The 15,920-nt window shown below is 44.9% G+C and overlaps 5 protein-coding genes across 5 annotated transcripts; 3 read left to right on the forward strand and 2 right to left on the reverse strand.

Annotated features, from left to right (window-relative positions):
- The first annotated feature begins 929 nt into the window (after positions 1-929).
- On the forward strand, positions 930-6,312 carry LOC101073550 (Krueppel-like factor 9). Its single transcript, XM_003975784.3, has 2 exons — positions 930-1,733; positions 2,743-6,312. Exons 1-2 carry the CDS (start codon positions 1,241-1,243, stop codon positions 2,982-2,984), a joined length of 735 nt encoding a protein of 244 aa, XP_003975833.2. The 5' UTR covers positions 930-1,240; the 3' UTR covers positions 2,985-6,312.
- Positions 6,313-6,852: 540 nt separating this feature from the next.
- tsen15 (TSEN15 tRNA splicing endonuclease subunit) lies at positions 6,853-8,322 on the forward strand. The gene is made up of 4 exons (XM_003975783.3): positions 6,853-7,073; positions 7,150-7,231; positions 7,343-7,478; positions 7,617-8,322. The coding sequence occupies exons 1-4, from the start codon at positions 7,008-7,010 to the stop codon at positions 7,786-7,788; spliced, it is 456 nt and encodes a 151-aa protein (XP_003975832.2). The 5' UTR covers positions 6,853-7,007; the 3' UTR covers positions 7,789-8,322.
- A 115-nt stretch (positions 8,323-8,437) lies between these two features.
- zgc:55943 (uncharacterized protein C1orf21 homolog) lies at positions 8,438-12,016 on the reverse strand. Its single transcript, XM_011616616.2, has 6 exons — positions 11,865-12,016; positions 10,882-11,032; positions 10,237-10,316; positions 10,096-10,160; positions 9,957-10,020; positions 8,438-8,936 (listed from the first exon to the last, which is right to left on the reverse strand). Exons 2-6 carry the CDS (start codon positions 10,973-10,975, stop codon positions 8,898-8,900), a joined length of 342 nt encoding a protein of 113 aa, XP_011614918.2. The 5' UTR covers positions 10,976-11,032; positions 11,865-12,016; the 3' UTR covers positions 8,438-8,897.
- A 192-nt stretch (positions 12,017-12,208) lies between these two features.
- sec22ba (SEC22 homolog B, vesicle trafficking protein a) lies at positions 12,209-13,992 on the forward strand. The gene is made up of 5 exons (XM_003975752.3): positions 12,209-12,410; positions 12,841-12,950; positions 13,033-13,193; positions 13,271-13,417; positions 13,492-13,992. The coding sequence occupies exons 1-5, from the start codon at positions 12,336-12,338 to the stop codon at positions 13,644-13,646; spliced, it is 648 nt and encodes a 215-aa protein (XP_003975801.1). The 5' UTR covers positions 12,209-12,335; the 3' UTR covers positions 13,647-13,992.
- imp3 (IMP U3 small nucleolar ribonucleoprotein 3) lies at positions 13,891-15,668 on the reverse strand. The gene is made up of 7 exons (XM_003975782.3): positions 15,447-15,668; positions 15,185-15,292; positions 14,908-14,982; positions 14,736-14,815; positions 14,538-14,589; positions 14,358-14,430; positions 13,891-14,265 (listed from the first exon to the last, which is right to left on the reverse strand). The coding sequence occupies exons 1-7, from the start codon at positions 15,581-15,583 to the stop codon at positions 14,239-14,241; spliced, it is 552 nt and encodes a 183-aa protein (XP_003975831.1). The 5' UTR covers positions 15,584-15,668; the 3' UTR covers positions 13,891-14,238.
- Between the last annotated feature and the right edge of the window lie 252 nt (positions 15,669-15,920).

Here is a 15,920-nt window from a genome sequence, read left to right on the forward strand (position 1 = left end):
GCCAATCACTTCAGGCAGAATTTGGCTGCAGAAAAAAAGAGTTCTTGGCCCCACTGCTAACTTGGACATGCATAAGACGTAACCTACGTGTGATTGAAGACACAAATAAATAAATAGGCTCCCTGCATGGTGCATAACTGTTTAAAGCTCTTTGTAAGCACCATGTGAGTACAGAGGCGAGAGAGTGAAGAGTTTATTAATCAATAAACCTCATAACCAAACGTCCGCTCTAATTTATTATGTATTAATAACTGGTTCATAAAAGAGAACTATAATTAAAGGTGGGGGTATAAGTGCGGTGGCCCCTGTGTATTGTGGAGGAAAGTTCATGTATAAAATGCGGGAGGCTGGGAGCTCTTTAGAAAACCTAAAAATATCGATTATTAAAGTTGCTGGGACTCAGTCGTGTATCCTCCGGTTGACTAGACGCCCCTTCCATCCAGTTCCTTCCCCCATCATTACCCAGGCTGCCACCCACTTTCCACGATGCACCCGCCGCTGTGGTCCACGCCCGTGCTGCGACATCAGCCACCGAGGGACACTTCACGGTCAGGGGGAAAATCGTATTCTAGACACTCCGTGAAAACGCCGTTAACACTTGACAGTTAACTATCAAATGGGGCATCAAATATTTGGAAAATCGTGTTTGGATACCATAATTCATTCAAATATGTCATATAATCAAAAGTTTACGAATTCTTTGAGTGCCTGTGAGCTAATGAAGCATTATGCGTGTTTGAGAACACGTTTTTACACGTATGTTTACATTAATTTTTATAAATGACAGGTTGAGGTATGTTTCTATGTTGACTGTGTCCTTTTATTACGCAATAACAAAACGTTACCAACCATAGGAAGATGCGTGTTGTTAACGTTTTGATAAGAGGGGATTTAACCGAGGGATGTGAACGCGTCTTCAGTCAGAACCAGGGGGCGTAGGTTTGACCGGCTTCTCTCCGGCTCAGACACAATGAACCATCAGAAGAAGAGAGCCACGCATGTCGCTTTAGAAGCAGAACCGCGGTTTTAATCCTTTATTTTTCTCAGTCGTGCCTTTTCTCTGACGTCCTGAGCCGCTCCCAAGTACCGATACACTGCATGGCGGTAACAAGACCCAAGTGGAATCGGTTGTTTCGTCGAGTTTGATGAAAACGAGGTCGGGACCAGACTGCTAGCCCCGCCTGCTGGACCTTTTTTTTTTCCTCCTTATTTTTAAGACAACGAAACACGACAGATAAAAATGTCGTTGACTGCTTCGTCTGATTACTTCGCGGCCGAATGCCTGGTTTCATTTTCCAGCGGCCCTGTGCTACACAGACCCACCCCGGTCGTCCTCGCCAGCCAGCCGGCCACCGTGGGCCTGCTCCCCGGGGAGCCCGACGGCTCCAGCGAGGACAGGGAAGTGCGGGAGACGCTGAGGCTGGAGGGGGCCAACATGATTGCAGTGGCCGGTATCCTCACCGACCTGCACGGTAAGTTCCGCCCCATGTCGGCCTACTCGGAGAGCAGCAACTCCTCGTGTGGCGGGGAGAGCGGCTACACCACGTTGTCCGACCCGACCACACCAACCATGACCCCTTCCGCCACCCCGGTCCCCGGACAGCAGCTGAGAGGGGGAGGAGGCGTGGGGCCCCCGCACTCCCCGGTGAAGCGACACCAGTGCACTTTTGACGGATGCGACAGAGTTTACGGGAAATCCTCGCACCTGAAGGCACACATTCGGACTCACACAGGTACGCAGACGAGCCGATCACATGTTAGCCCGTCCCGAACCTCGGTCTGGTCGGGGACACGCACGCCCGTAGCGTGGCCTCAAGATCAGGCAAATTCGGGGGGGGGGGGGGGCGCTTTGTGGTTTTCCTCATTTACTAAGACCTCGTTACCAAACGTGGGCAGACAAAGAGGAGAACTCCTTTTCGGAGTCTGACAAAGAAGTAAACTAACAAAAGAACTGGGCTGGACGTTAAAACCGGTGACGAAGGTCTTCCTCCTGCCTGCATTTGCATATGAAATGAACGTAAGACGAAACCTTAACGTGGAAGGCAGAGAGTTCATCACCGGTCCAGTTGATGGCAGCAGCAAGTGCTCGGTGGTGTCCTGATGGTTCCGGGCACCGAAGTGCGCGTAAAACGATCGATTATGTCGCGTGAAAGGGCGCGTTTTGGTGACTTTGGTGCGCCTGTTCCGACCTGACATGTGCTGCAAGTTGGGCCGAACAAAGGCGTTTTTAAATATTCATGCTTGTTTTTTTGGGGGTTTATTTCTTGAGAATAAGTGGGACTGGCGTGTTGGGGGGGGGCGGTCACGAAGCAGGCGCAGAGGGATTAGGGACAGGAAACGGCTGTAAGAAAGTTCGGTGGGAACGCCCAGAAAGAGGAGCGTGGACTGGCTTTGTGATCTCGAAAATGGCACCGAGCATCCCACTCGTTTAGCCCGGGTAAACCCGGGTTCCCCGCGGGAGATTAAGGCTAGTGGTAGCTCAGGGAGGCTAATCTGGCCCATCTGCAGCCGACATGTGCGCTGACGCGATATGATTATTTTTTAACTAGGAATGGAAATTTGTGCCACCGGATTGGACCAAAGCCGTAGAGTGTTTGTCTAATAATTAAAGTGCCCCTTTGGGGTTGATTAGATATTCTAATTTTTAAAATAAGAACATTAAAAGTGTTCTTTAAACGCAGCTTGGTGGCTGTTGCTGAATCTGTGAGTATCACGTGGTGATAAAATGTGTCCGTTCCGCAGGTGAGAGGCCCTTCCCCTGCACCTGGCCCGACTGTGAGAAGAAGTTCGCCCGCTCCGACGAGCTCGCCCGCCACACCCGCACCCACACGGGGGAGAAGCGCTTCCTGTGCCCCCTGTGCGACAAGCGCTTCATGCGGAGCGACCACCTGATCAAGCACGCCCGCCGCCACCCCGACTTCCAGCCATCCATGCTGGCGCGCGGCAGGGGCGCGCCCTCCTCCGCCGCGGCGCCCGCCCGTTAGCGTGGCTTCCGTGTGAGGCGCGGATGGCGGGGGGGGGGGGGGGGGGAGACGCCGGAGGGTCGCCGTGGTTTCAAGCTAACCAGCAACAATCAGATCTGCTTAGTAGGGTTTAGCGTTACTGTGCTGTGATTTAAAAAAGAAAAAGAAAAATGCACATAACACATGATTACACAAGCTATCACAACCAACTGGGCGTGGGCCGGGAGCGCTCGGCTTTCTTCCCACACCGACGGGTCACGTGACCACTATCCTCCCCTCGCTGCATCAAGGGTTGGGTCCAGATCTTTGGGGCCCGGGGGGCCCGCTCCGGTCCGCTCCATCATGATTAAACAGCCAGGAGCTGCTTTTAGACACGGACACACCTCACTCCAGACTGAAGCGCATTTACCACGAGGGGGGGGGGGGGCGCCCGCGCCTCGCCGCTGTGTATTTGCATTTTCAATTTCCTGTTTCATGACATATCGAATTCTGAAACCTTTTTTTTTTAAACAGATCAATTCACGCGCTGTATTTTTTTTCTTTTCGAGTCTTCTGGGATCAAAGCGGGACACGTTACGGTACTTCATCACATTGATGGAAATTCTGGGGGACTGACACAAAAGCGTCTTGCTGGTCGACCCGGGCGCCAGTTGTCGGGCTTTAATGGGAACCGGCGGGTTGATGCAGGTCGCCTTTCATACGGCACAGCAGAGAATACTTTTGTCTTTTTAGATCATGAATATTTTTGTCTACGAAGCTCTTAAATTCACTCAGGATTCGATCGGATTGGAATCATCGCTCGGATTGGAATTGTTCAATCAATCCCAACCCTAAACACCCCCCCCCCCCCAACCGGAGTTCGTCTTAAACTGAAACACCTCTACAAACAGCAGGGATATTTCCTATATTCTGTTTTTACTCAAACGGAGTTTTACCGGCTGATGTTTTTCTTTTGTCTTTTTATAGATTGTTGTGCTCATTGTTGTTGTTTTTTTTCACAAATAGCACAAAAATTGTGGTTTTAGGTAGCGAGAAGTCGCCGTTGCATAGCTTCCCTTTCCCTTTAGCTTTGCAGACTCTGTATAAAAGTCTTAGCGGTGACACATTCCTTGATTTTTAATCGTTAGTTGAGGCAATATTGTCTATTTTTTTTCTTTGTATATCAGACATAATTATAGATTTAATAGTAATTTTGCCAGAAACTGGATCAAACTTCACTGTAGGAGAGGTTTTTTTTTTTGCATGTCACCCATAAATCTGGATCATCCAGGACATGACACATAATACACTGTAGTATTATGTCTAATACTAATGCAGATGTATATAAGCTTCAAGCTTTTAATATAGAGAACTGGTAATGCTACTAGCAGCAGAACTAATACACACGATGAAGTTTAGTCCTTATATTAGGGGTGAGAGTGTATGCTTGCCTGCGATTGCTGTTGGTATGTGATCTTAATGAGAGAACTGGGAAAAGAGTGCGCCATGGTATCAATAATATTGGTGATCTGGAGAGATGGTGCTGGCTTCAGTGGTCACCACAACTCAGCCCTGGTGATAAGAGCGGCCCGGCCCGACTGGTGAGACCCCGACGCCTCACTTTTCCACCATTAAACTGTTGAGCGCTGTGTGAAACGCTGCGTATTCGGCCTCTTTTTATGTGTTATCATGGTCTGGTGTTGCCCCTGTGAGGAAAAGTGATGCTAACGGGCACCCGGGGCGTCGCTCGGCTGTTAATTAGGTGGAAAAATGGTCTTGGTGTTAAAAAATATTCTGAGAACTGGCACCCGATTGGTTCCAAATGGCAAAAATGGCACAAGCTAATCAAGCTAATCAGACTTGGTTTTAGATATCTAGAGGCTTGAATCCACAGCGTCCAGGCGCATTTCTAGGGTCTTTTAAAACTATTTCCTGTTTCCACACTGTTTGTCCAGCTAACGGACGGGTTCCTTTTTCTCAGAGAACAACACTTCAGGAATATCTGAAAGCCTTAAATGTCATAACTACTTTGCACCATGTTTACAGTTGGATCATTGTATAGGTTTATATATATATCATGACCGATACTCATTATGCAATACCGCACTTTTTTCCGTACAGGTGTGTTTGGCTGGATGGTGTAACGGCTTGCACTGTTTCTGGGCTTCTATGAGCGAGCACTGTGGAACTTTGCTAGTATTTTAATAGCCATTGGTTTTTAAAACTGCCTTTATGTCCAAGTGCTCTAGAAAACGTCGTAAGATAACATGAGTAGACCCCCCCCCCCCCCCCCCCCCCCCCCCCTTATTATGTTGTTGAGGATTTTTCTTTTTTTGGAATTGTTGTTTTCCCCTTGGAACTTGTTCCTGCATTCATCTCCTTCGCATCCAAATCAAAGAGGACCGCCGCCGCTGTCAAGCCATCTGCCGCTTCACTGTCGATTCTTATTTTAATCAGAGCCGAGAGTTTTTGGGACGTTTGTACACGGATCTGTTGACAGTTTTGGGTCGCTGCTGGCAGCGGCCTCAGACAAGGACTGGACACGCAACACGGACAGTTTTCTCTGCTGGAGCTCCTCACAGGAGGGATTCTGCTCTGACTGGGTCTCAAAGCTATAAAACCACCAGAACATACCTCACTTTTTCTCCAAAATCCATCCAGTTTCTTTCAGGAATGTCTGTAATGCCACTAAACCTCGGAAAACCCATCTATCAGCACCCTGTCTGTCTGTTCCTCCTGTCTTGTACGGTATCACCGTTCCTTGTGTAGCAGGTTTTCCCGTTTCTCTGCCTCGGGTTTCTGTCCTGACAGACCACAGATGACAGCTGGTTTAATCCGTCGGACTCTTGTCACCTCACTGCAGAATAGATTATTCAGAGCTCAGTCGAAATCTCTTGTTCATATCACTGAATGTGGCTTGATGACAAATGAGCGTTGTTCACTTTGGAGTTAAATTAGTAACAATACGAAAATTTCTCTCATCACCACACTAATTCAGATATGCACATTGTACAGGAATGGGTGTTTTAAATCGATGCCTAATTTTTACATTAATTTTTTTTTTAAATCAAAGATTTAGTAAAGAAAGAACCCTGGAACTAATTGATTGCTACAATGAGCTGTTTTAATATTTATATTCTCAGGTGTCTTCGATTTTGAGCATTGGAGTTGCGATATTTCCTAAGTACACAAGTTTTTATTTCTTGTTATGCCGATTAATTTATTCCAAAATAATGTATCATTTGCGTGGTATAATTATTCTTTTCATAACTCGTTTTGTGATATGGAACAATACTAATATTGAATGGTTCCATTGTTTGCTTGACATGAACATACCAGTGCTTTTTAAAAAATAAAATACTCAAGCTGAGCTCTTCTCTGGTCTCTGGTGTCCTACAGTCACAAATAGGTCAGTTGTTAGTGTTTTAAAGGAGTAGCTCACCCAGAGTATGAAGTCAACAAGTCAAAATGTCTCCATAAAGCTGTGCTCTGTGTCTACCTTTTAAATTTTAAAATAGATTAATAATTAGTTGGCTCAGTTCAAATGCGAGTCGTTAATTGGAGTCAAAGCAGATCGAACTCTAAGATGATGTTCCCGCTGTAGTCCACCAGGTGGCGGCATAATGCAGCATATAAAAATTTATTCCATTTATTTATTAATGTCGAATATTTGTCCCAGGCGCGGATTGGCAAGAAGCTTTTGGTGCCTCAGTATATTCCCCCGCCTCAGTATATTCCATTTCTTGCAATTTGAATTTCGTTTAACTGTATTCATCATTTAAGTTCTTCAAAATCACAATTTGATCAAAAATGTTTTAATGCAACTGCCCTATATACGTTAAGGCGAGTAGAAAAGGATTAGAAGCACGTTTTCAGATATGTTCTAAAACCCGGACACAATTATGCGCGCACCTTTCCACCCGGAAGGTTGATGATGTTACACAAAACTTAAAATTAAACCCAGACGTGCGGTGATAGAAGCGTCGCTGGTAACAAATTAGTTACCTGCTTCTTTTTTCTCCCTCTCACTTATCGCGCAAGAAACAGTTTGACAACGTCATCAAAATGTGCGAAATGTCAGGTAAAGACGCGAAGCCGCTACGGGGAAACTGGATGCTACAACATCCGATGGTGAGTGAGGACATCGGTGCTTCACTCAGTTTCCGGTGCTCCCTTATTTAATACACATGCTTTTACCGTGTTTTAGTATCAGCTGATGAAGAGTTTGGAGGTTGAGGACAGCGAGCAACTACACGCAGCGTTCCTTGTGTACATGGATCTTAAAGAGGGTGAATTTGACAATACGTTATGGGAACATGATTGATGTGGCGAATGGAATCAGTGACTTTGGCTATCAGGTATTTAACGAAGCCATAAAATCTCTTTCTATCTTCCTGCAGTGCGTCAGTGGACAGATGTGTCCTGTGTCAAACACCCTGAGCTGCAGGTTGTTCTGCTGGAAGGGAAGGAGAAGGAAGAAACCCCCACCCAATCAATTCTTCCACTGCCTTCTCATCGATCGTTGAGCCACAAAAGGTAAGAAGTAACTGCGAAGGTTCATGAACAACTCAAGTTAACAGTGAGGTGAGAACATCAGACAAAAACGGTAACACAACGGGAGAAAAGACTTGGTCAATCAAATGTGCTGACGTTGTGGTTTTGTCTGGGGTGCAGCATACGTCAGGTGTTGGACAGAGGCTTCCCTGTGCTGCTGTGTGCAGTAGCTTCTGACTCCACCCTGGTCTACCAGAGGATGACTGATGGGCTGGTGACACCTGATCCCCCTGCAGGACCCTTTCAGGATGTGGGGCGCCGGCAACATCGGAAAAGAAAGCAGCAGCGTTGAGTGATGGCAGCGTGGACCCGCCCTGGCATTTACCACGGGCAAACCCATGATCTGAGACCGTGTTACCAAAAAACATCAATAGTAGCTCGTCTATAGCTATACCACGAGTGCTTATAATGTGTGTATGTAACTCCATCTCCAGAGGAAACCCAGGTTACTCAGCTGGTGGAATCAACAAAGAAAATGTGTTGAGATAGTGTAGAAGCTAACGGGGTTCTGAGCTTGTGCTAAACCTCAGAAAACACCCTTAAAATCTGATGACAGCTCTTTGCTGCCATATTTGTTTTCATGTGTGGGTGTGATGTGATGCTCATCCACCTAAAACGTATTTGAATGTGTACTTTTATATTTTCGATGCCTTAACGGATGTATATAATGGAAGTTATAGAAAACTGAATTTGAGTTTGACCAGTTGTGCGCCACGTTATTAAGGAAGCGCCGTGTTCTTGGATTTTTAAGCAACATACTGAAAACACGTTTTATTCTAGAAAAGCAAAATACAATCAACATAGGACACGACATAATACCTGTGAGTGAAACACAAAATGGCAATTTTGTATGTGGTTTTGGACTCCACCCTGTGTGAGTGTCGTGTTAATGGTGCAGCAATGTGTTATTGAGAGGAAGAATCTGAATGCATGAGACAAAATAATACAACACTTCCGCCCTGAGCCTTATTAAACATAAACACTCGACAGCACAGCAGGAACGTACAGACAAACACACCAATGTACTGTAAAAAAGAGGTCCGTGCTGCAGGTTGGAATGCAGGAATCATCCAAACCCTTGACTTGGTAGAGAGAGATGAAATAGTCAAAACTGTTGAGAGCAGCAGCTACAAAATTCCTTGTTGCCTCTGCTCCTGGGAAATTGCATGTGCAGCAATTTCACTGAGAACACAGAAGTGGCGCCGGCTCCCAGATGTCCGTTATCGGTAATGGCATCAATAAAGGAGGAACCTTTAAAAACACACTAAGACGTGGTTGAGGAGGGCAACAAGGTGCTTAGTTCTTAGAGAATTCGTCCCCAGACACTGTGACACTTGGTACGGTCCACTGGTAACACTGGCCTGACAGTACTCTCCTATAACGATGGATGAGGTCATGGTGCTATGTCATGTCGTCCTCTTCCGAGCAGTAGTCTCTGCCCTAAAAAACACAGATAAACCGTGAGATACAGTTTACAAGACATCAGTAAACCCATCACACTATGGTAAATTCCTTATTTATGTGATATTACTGCAAAAACACCTTCAATTGCATAATATTGCAACAGGAAGTTACAATCGCAGGTGTTTTCCAATAACTGTGGCAACTTCCAGGAGGAACTCGACTAATTTTCACAACAAACAAATACGTAGTGTTCAGTAAAAGGTTGCACAAGCCGAGACAGCAATAACTGTAGAATAACAGCACAAATAAATGAGGGATATCAGCTAAATGCTCCAGTCCTGTGTTCTTTGACCCCCATGAAAGTGTGATCCAACACTTTAAACCCAAAATAAGTGCAATAATTCAGCAGCTTCGTTGCACCTGGATATTTCATAGACTAATAGATGCAACCTTCATTAGTTCCCAAAAACAAACACAATGCCATGTTCCCTTCAGACTACACCTATTCCATTATATGACCCCCCCCAAAACCTTGATTATTATGAATAGTTAAAGCATGTTGAAAATAGCTTTACTGAAACAGGAGTTAATGCACCATTTGTTGGTGGCTATTTTTAGCAGCAGCTAAGCTCACACTTGGTGCAATAGTGAGTTATTCAGGCAGCAAACAGGGCTTTTCGTCACTGTCACAGTGACGCTGCTGTGTCCTGAACATAATGTCGTGCAGACATCATTGCGTGTAACGACGACAGTCAGGGTTGTGTTTTAAAGGGCAAGATGCACAGGAGAGAGTCCGATTGTGTTGCTCGGAAAAATCCATTGTTTTAATACTGACAATCTGGAAAAATGAACTTAATATTCCTTCATTAGTGAATAGAACTAGTTGCTTTTTTGAGCCAGCTCACAGTCTTGCTGGATAAGACAGGTTCTGCCTGTTTTGAGTTATCGTGACATTGTTTGTTGTGTCCTCACTTGCCACAGATTTGCTGGAGTGATGGGATTATCCTCCAAGCGAGTGTTTTGCATTAAACATGAAGCTCCGGTGTCATTTCTTACTTTCTCGATTTTCTCGTCCAGCATCCTGAAGAACTCTTGCTGACTCTCAGAGGAGTGGATGCTCCTGTACGCATAAGATGCAGCGGAGCAGATCAGAGACGAGGAGAGGAAACCATGCTGAGCAGAACTTACAACTTACAGAATCTTCCCGTTGGAACCGGCCTCATCTAAGGGTTGGTCTTTACCGAGCAGTGCACTTTTTTCCTGCAGGAGAAACCAAAGTCAAAATCCACCTCCTGATTATGTAAAAAGCCATCAGAGGTGCAAGAGAGGCGCGCACCGTGCTGTCGGAGCCGTCCACTCCTCCCTCGTCGGTGCTGAGGTACTTGACTTTCTCCACTACTTTCATCCTGTACTCATCTGTGACAGAGCGAGAGAGGAGCGCACCTGTTAGTGCACCAGCAGCAGCGCACCTCACTCTGAGGTCAACCCGCTCTCGTCCTCTCCGATCAGAGCAGCTCTTCTGCTTTACTGAGAGTTCAGTACTCAGAAAAGCCGAGTGGCCTCCGTCTTGCCAGCACCTCTCAAACCAGCATGTTCAGATGATGGGAATACACCCGCTAACCCCGCCAGAGGCTGCAGAACAGATATGACTCAGGTGGAGCCGCTGCAGCAGCTGCCACCATGAATTGGAAGTTTGGGTCGACAGTTTATCATCACCCATGTTAACGTCCCGTTTTGCTGCCAGTTTCTTTTATCTGGATGCTCTAAAATGTACCAAAAAGCAGCTTTAAAATGTGAAACATAAATTTAAAAGAGAGGCACAAAATAAGTATTTGCAGGATCCAATCTGTTCTTAAATTACATTATTTTATCGGGGGTTGGAAGTCAGTCTTTCTGTTTGGTAATAGAATCATTATTGGTAAGTTATTAACTTATTAACCATACAGGACATGGAAAATGTGAAGAGTGTAAGCACACGAACCAGAAAGGAGGTCCCCATTGCTGTGAGCTTTATTCTGCCCCCCCTCCTCGCTGTTGGGCACGGCAGACACCTGCTTCGCAGAGGTGCATCCCATCTTCTCCTGCTCCTCCTCAGCAGTTCTGCTCCTCACTCCTGAACATTACTGGCAAACCTGGAAGCCCAGAGAGTCGAAAGCACAGTTCCGTGTGTGCATATCAGCTAGAAAGTTGCCAGGCTCAGATTACACAAAGCTTTGTGCACGTTTCCTCTCTTACAAATGAATCCAAAATAAACAATCAGTCCCGTTAGAGTGGAGGCAGCGACGTAGTGATGGTTTTAGCAGAGGATATCCAGTGAATATCAGCTTATGGACGACTATTTATTCATAATCAATTAGTCATGAAGTGCCCCACCCGACAGTTATATTCTCGTAAAGACAATAAAATAGACGCGTTAGTCAGGAACACACTCAAAAGTGCGCACGCCGGTGCCAGCTGCACCTCGACGACAATAAGGCCTTTCAAGCTGTTAGGGATGCCACTGTGCCAAGCAGCCCAGTCGTTATTACAGAATGGGGGTTTTCTGTGGTTCTCAGAGGATTAATCTATGGCTGCGCTCTGGCGCTCCATCGTGAAATCGCCATCCAACAGCACCCGCAGCAGCACGGATACGCCAGAATAAACACGTTTAAATTATGTGAACTGGTAGCAATTGGCTTGCACGTCTGGAAGATGTCAAGTAAATGATCACCAGAATGCAGGAACCGTGCAAAACGACCAGCTGCGCCGCATCTACACCCGCCGTCAGGTTGTGCATTTAAAGGTACAAGCTGCAGTCAACAAACTGTGCATTTATCCGATCAATACGAGAGGTTGCACGTAAATATGCATTAAATGGCAAAATTAAACGCGAGAAAAGTGCAGCCGGTTCACATTGTAGCGTGATGTCGCGTACCCGAGGACAAAACAAACGACTGTGAAATCTACAGAATTTGGTAGAGTTACCTAGCAGGTTTGTCCATGTTATGGCTTGATCCTCTGGTTGTATTTCAGGTTGGATTCACCCCAGACGGAGGACCCAGACAGACCGACTGCAGCTGCAGCCCCCGTTCGGATAAAGCATCAGTGTGGGAGATGCAGTTAGTCCGTCTGCCAGCTGTCTGGCAGACTGATGGGGCTGGCGTTCACCTCTTCCTTTAAACTCTTGAACAAAATAGTCACACCATAAAAAATAAAGAAATAGCGCGGTTGGAGCGAATTTCGAAAAGTGTTTGAAAATTACAGTGATTATGTTTCGAGCATACAAAATTTATTCGAAATTTGCTTTTACTCAGTTTCCGCCCGGAAGTATTTCGCTGGTGCACCTCCAACCTGGATCCGCCCACTTCATCCGGTCCGCAATTGACAACAAAAATATACAAAGTTTTAGAGGTTGACAGACTTTGTTAAAGTTGCCAAAACTGCCGTCTTCTCATCATGATTTTATTAACGATGATCGCTCGTGTGGCGGACGGTCTGCCGCTCGCTGCGTCCATACAGGAGGATGAGCAGGTATCAATGAAAGCTAGCTTTCATCAAAAGCTACTCAAAAAATATTCTGGTTTGTAATCAACGTAATTTTCACTTACGGTATAATTACTCGCATATGTTTTGTCTAACGAAAGAAAACACAATGATTTGGGTTTTCTTCTATTTTAATGACGGTAGCTATTAGTTTTAAAAGAACAATTGAGTTGAACATTGAATGTAAATTTTGCATGCTTACCACCGTGTAAACTAGCTTATATATAAGTATATGTAAAAACTGTTAACTTTATCAGTAAAAAAAATACACGGCAGAATAATTGTTATAATAAATCCGAGTTTTTTTTAAACGTTCTAAAGCTTTTAGAACATAAATCTTTATTTCTCTTGACGTCACGATGCTTGACCTAACGAAACCTTTTTATTATAATTGACCACTTGTCTTAATGGTTCTAAGTCGGGGAGAGATCTCCAGCAGTACCAAAGCCAAGCTAAGCAGCTCTTCCGGAAATTGAATGCTCAGAGTCCGGACCGCTGCACTCTGGAGGCCGGTGACGTCAACTTTCAGTAAGTCCATAAATCACTACATTTACTGTGTCCCCCTAATGACAATTCTGTAATTTTTTTTTGCTTTTTTAAAATACTTTAGCTATATGATTGCACAAGGCGTTTGTTACCTGCTCCTCTCCGAGGCTTCATTTCCCAAAAAGATGGCTTTTGCATACCTGGAAGACCTCCACACAGAATTCTTTGACCAGTATGGGAGAAGGGTGCCAACAGTGACGAGGCCATATTCTTTCATTGAGTTTGGTAAGACTGAGAGTGACATGCTTGTGTGTTCAGAAATGGTTCAATACTTCTCTGGATATAACCTCGCACTGTTTCAGACACATACATCCAGAAAAACAAGAAGGCGTACATTGACAGCAGAGCCAGACGGAACCTGGGCAGCATCAACACGGAGCTGCAGGATGTTCAGAGGATAATGGTGGCAAATATTGAGGAGGTTCTGCAAAGGGGAGAAGCCCTTTCTAGTGAGTTCAAGAGTAAATGTTTTTGCCACATCGTTTTCTGTATCAAATCACGGTTTGCACCTTTTTGCCCTCAGCTCTCGACACAAAAGCCAGCAATCTCTCTACCCTGTCCAAGAAGTATCGCAGCGACGCCAAATACCTCAACACCCGCTCCACGTATGCGAAGGTGGCTGCTGTCGCCGTGGTCTTCATCACCCTCATCATCTATGTGCGTTTCTGGTGGCTCTGATGGGACCTTTAATAGTTGAGACGCCAGATTGCCTTAAAAAGGTCAAATTCCATCTGATTGTTGAAACGCTTCATTTGTGCCGTCTACTGTATAAGCAGAGCCACACGGCTGTGGTGGGATGTGAGCTGGCAAATATCTCCTTAACTGCTAGAATCGTAAGAGAATGGTGGTGGTGAACCGATCCTTACACACTGGTATTCATGCATGAATGTGAAGAAAATACTACACATGTAAAGACTTTTTGTTGAAAATTTTGAGTCAAAATGTTTACTTCTGAAAGGTTACACTGTCTAAATATAATGCTGAAGCTACTAAATCTATTAATAAACTTCATTGCTCTATTTATGAGAAACACTGATCATCTTTGTTGTACATCCACGCTTATATACATCACACAAACACAACTATGGAACACCACAAGGACAGCTGGTTAAAGTGACTTCAGAAGAACAGTTCTTAGCTCAGAGGAACCAGTCTGTCCTCCCCAAAGTAAAGCAGTGATGTTTTTCACCAGGGATTCAAGTCTCAGTCTCTTGTTGTTGAACAGTTCCATCTTTTTGTCCTCCAGGAGAATCAACCAATGCGATTGTTCTTATTCCACAAGGTCAAAGTCATCCCTCTGAATAGGGTGACGGGGAAGAAAATAACGTCTTTGTTAGCCCAACAACAAATGATGTGTAACGCAGATGAAAAAGCAAACCCAGAACTCACCTCATCATTATAATTCAGGACATGCTGTCTAATCTTGGAAGAATCTACCCAGGTGACAAAATCCTCCATATTTCTAAAGAAACCACAGGAGAGAAAACACAAATAATAAATTATCCTTTTGACAATTCTCATATTCTTGCCTTAAAACTGGTTAGAACGTACTAAAGAGGAGGCACTGACCTTGTGACTAAAAACGCTGGGTCTGTGACAATCTCTGGGCCGACACGCACATCTGAGTCCAAGTAAAGGACAGAACTATAATGTATGGATCTATATCTAGTTAACGTCTCTCCTGCAGTAAAAATGTTCCACTTTTTTAACACTGTAGAATCAGTCAAATGAAATGTCAATTTTATGGATTGATGCAATGAAGGATACGGCCCTGCTCGATGAAGGTGATGGCTGCCTTCAGGTTTTGGGCCATTCGAAGGCTGAGCATGATGCTGGGCAGCCTCCTCCTGCAGGAAGCATTAATGGGAAGCTCAGGACATTTACAGTAGACCTGAGACAAGGTCACAGCTATTAACCAAGGAAATGACAAATGACGTACCTGCAGAACGAAGACGCTGTGACTTTCTGTGTCAGGGACAGATTCTGTTTGGTGGGGATGAGTCCAGCACTGTAACTAAAGGCAAAAATGTCTTCCATGAATGTAACCACACCAAGTGTAAATGGTTAAACTAAACAACAGACACTGTCAATGCAGAATATTTCAGTTAGTTCTCATAAATCAACCAACAGCGTTTCACTGCTTTGGCACAGTTACTTCTATCAATAAACGGCAGCATTCCATGTGATTAAAACTAAGAAAAATGAGAGAATCTCACAGTTTTTCCAGTAGTCGATGTGAGCTCTGAGCTCTGAATCCATCTTTCTCATCCAGGTCCCTGATTTTCTGGGCCAAATCTCTAATGTTGCGACTAAGCTTGTTGTACCTCAATCACAGAGCAGCATAAACAGTGTTATTGTTCAGTATACGAAATATCCAGGAAGTATGTCACGGCGAGCAAATTCATGTTACTAAAATAACACTGTAAAAACTCCACCGGGTGTCACCACAACACTAACAACACAGGCACCGATGCTTACTTCGTATAATCCTCCCGCTTCTCGATGTGGAATCTGCGCAACACTTTGACTTCATGCAGATTATTGTCAACCTCCCAGTTAATGAAGTCGACTTTCTTGAGCAGCTTCTGCTCATGATACTTTAATTTACGCACCATTTTGCTCTGACAACATCGAGAGGCTGAAACACAGGAAGCACGTGTCACTCTTCTTCTGCGGCCCAATTAGGTGTAGCACTACGTCGCTGCTTCCTACAGCGCCACCTAACGCATTCGCGAATATTTCAAAATATCAATTAAATTAACAATCAATTGTTGAATGAATATAAGAATGGCGACCATTTTCGCTGCCATCCCATTTCTACGCCTGATACACATGATGTACATTAAATGTGCCTTAAATTCTAAAACATCTCAGTGGAGTTTGGTGAAAATTTGTCTTCAGATGAACATATCAATCTAACTTTCCGGGTTATAGCGATGCTCTAAAGGGTTT

Source organism: Takifugu rubripes, chromosome 22 (assembly GCF_901000725.2).
Source record: "Takifugu rubripes chromosome 22, fTakRub1.2, whole genome shotgun sequence".
In the NCBI taxonomy this organism is placed as follows: domain Eukaryota; kingdom Metazoa; phylum Chordata; class Actinopteri; order Tetraodontiformes; family Tetraodontidae; genus Takifugu; species Takifugu rubripes.

Coding starts and splice junctions, on each gene's coding strand:
- LOC101073550 (XM_003975784.3), top strand. CDS start 1,241: ATGTCGTTGACTGCTTCGTCTGATTACTTCGCGGCCGAATGCCTGGTT. Junction 1,734..2,742: donor ACACATTCGGACTCACACAG/GTACGCAGACGA, acceptor TCCGTTCCGCAG/GTGAGAGGCCCTTCCCCTGC.
- tsen15 (XM_003975783.3), top strand. CDS start 7,008: ATGTGCGAAATGTCAGGTAAAGACGCGAAGCCGCTACGGGGAAACTGG. Junction 7,074..7,149: donor GGATGCTACAACATCCGATG/GTGAGTGAGGAC, acceptor ACCGTGTTTTAG/TATCAGCTGATGAAGAGTTT. Junction 7,232..7,342: donor GTACATGGATCTTAAAGAGG/GTGAATTTGACA, acceptor ATCTTCCTGCAG/TGCGTCAGTGGACAGATGTG.
- zgc:55943 (XM_011616616.2), bottom strand. CDS start 10,975: ATGGGATGCACCTCTGCGAAGCAGGTGTCTGCCGTGCCCAACAGCGAG. Junction 10,161..10,236: donor TGGACGGCTCCGACAGCACG/GTGCGCGCCTCT, acceptor TTTCTCCTGCAG/GAAAAAAGTGCACTGCTCGG. Junction 8,937..9,956: donor TGGACGAGAAAATCGAGAAA/GTAAGAAATGAC, acceptor TGTGTTTTTTAG/GGCAGAGACTACTGCTCGGA.
- sec22ba (XM_003975752.3), top strand. CDS start 12,336: ATGATTTTATTAACGATGATCGCTCGTGTGGCGGACGGTCTGCCGCTC. Junction 12,411..12,840: donor CCATACAGGAGGATGAGCAG/GTATCAATGAAA, acceptor AATGGTTCTAAG/TCGGGGAGAGATCTCCAGCA. Junction 13,194..13,270: donor ATATTCTTTCATTGAGTTTG/GTAAGACTGAGA, acceptor GCACTGTTTCAG/ACACATACATCCAGAAAAAC.
- imp3 (XM_003975782.3), bottom strand. CDS start 15,583: ATGGTGCGTAAATTAAAGTATCATGAGCAGAAGCTGCTCAAGAAAGTC. Junction 14,431..14,537: donor CCAGCGTTTTTAGTCACAAG/GTCAGTGCCTCC, acceptor TGGTTTCTTTAG/AAATATGGAGGATTTTGTCA. Junction 14,266..14,357: donor TCCTGAATTATAATGATGAG/GTGAGTTCTGGG, acceptor CACCCTATTCAG/AGGGATGACTTTGACCTTGT.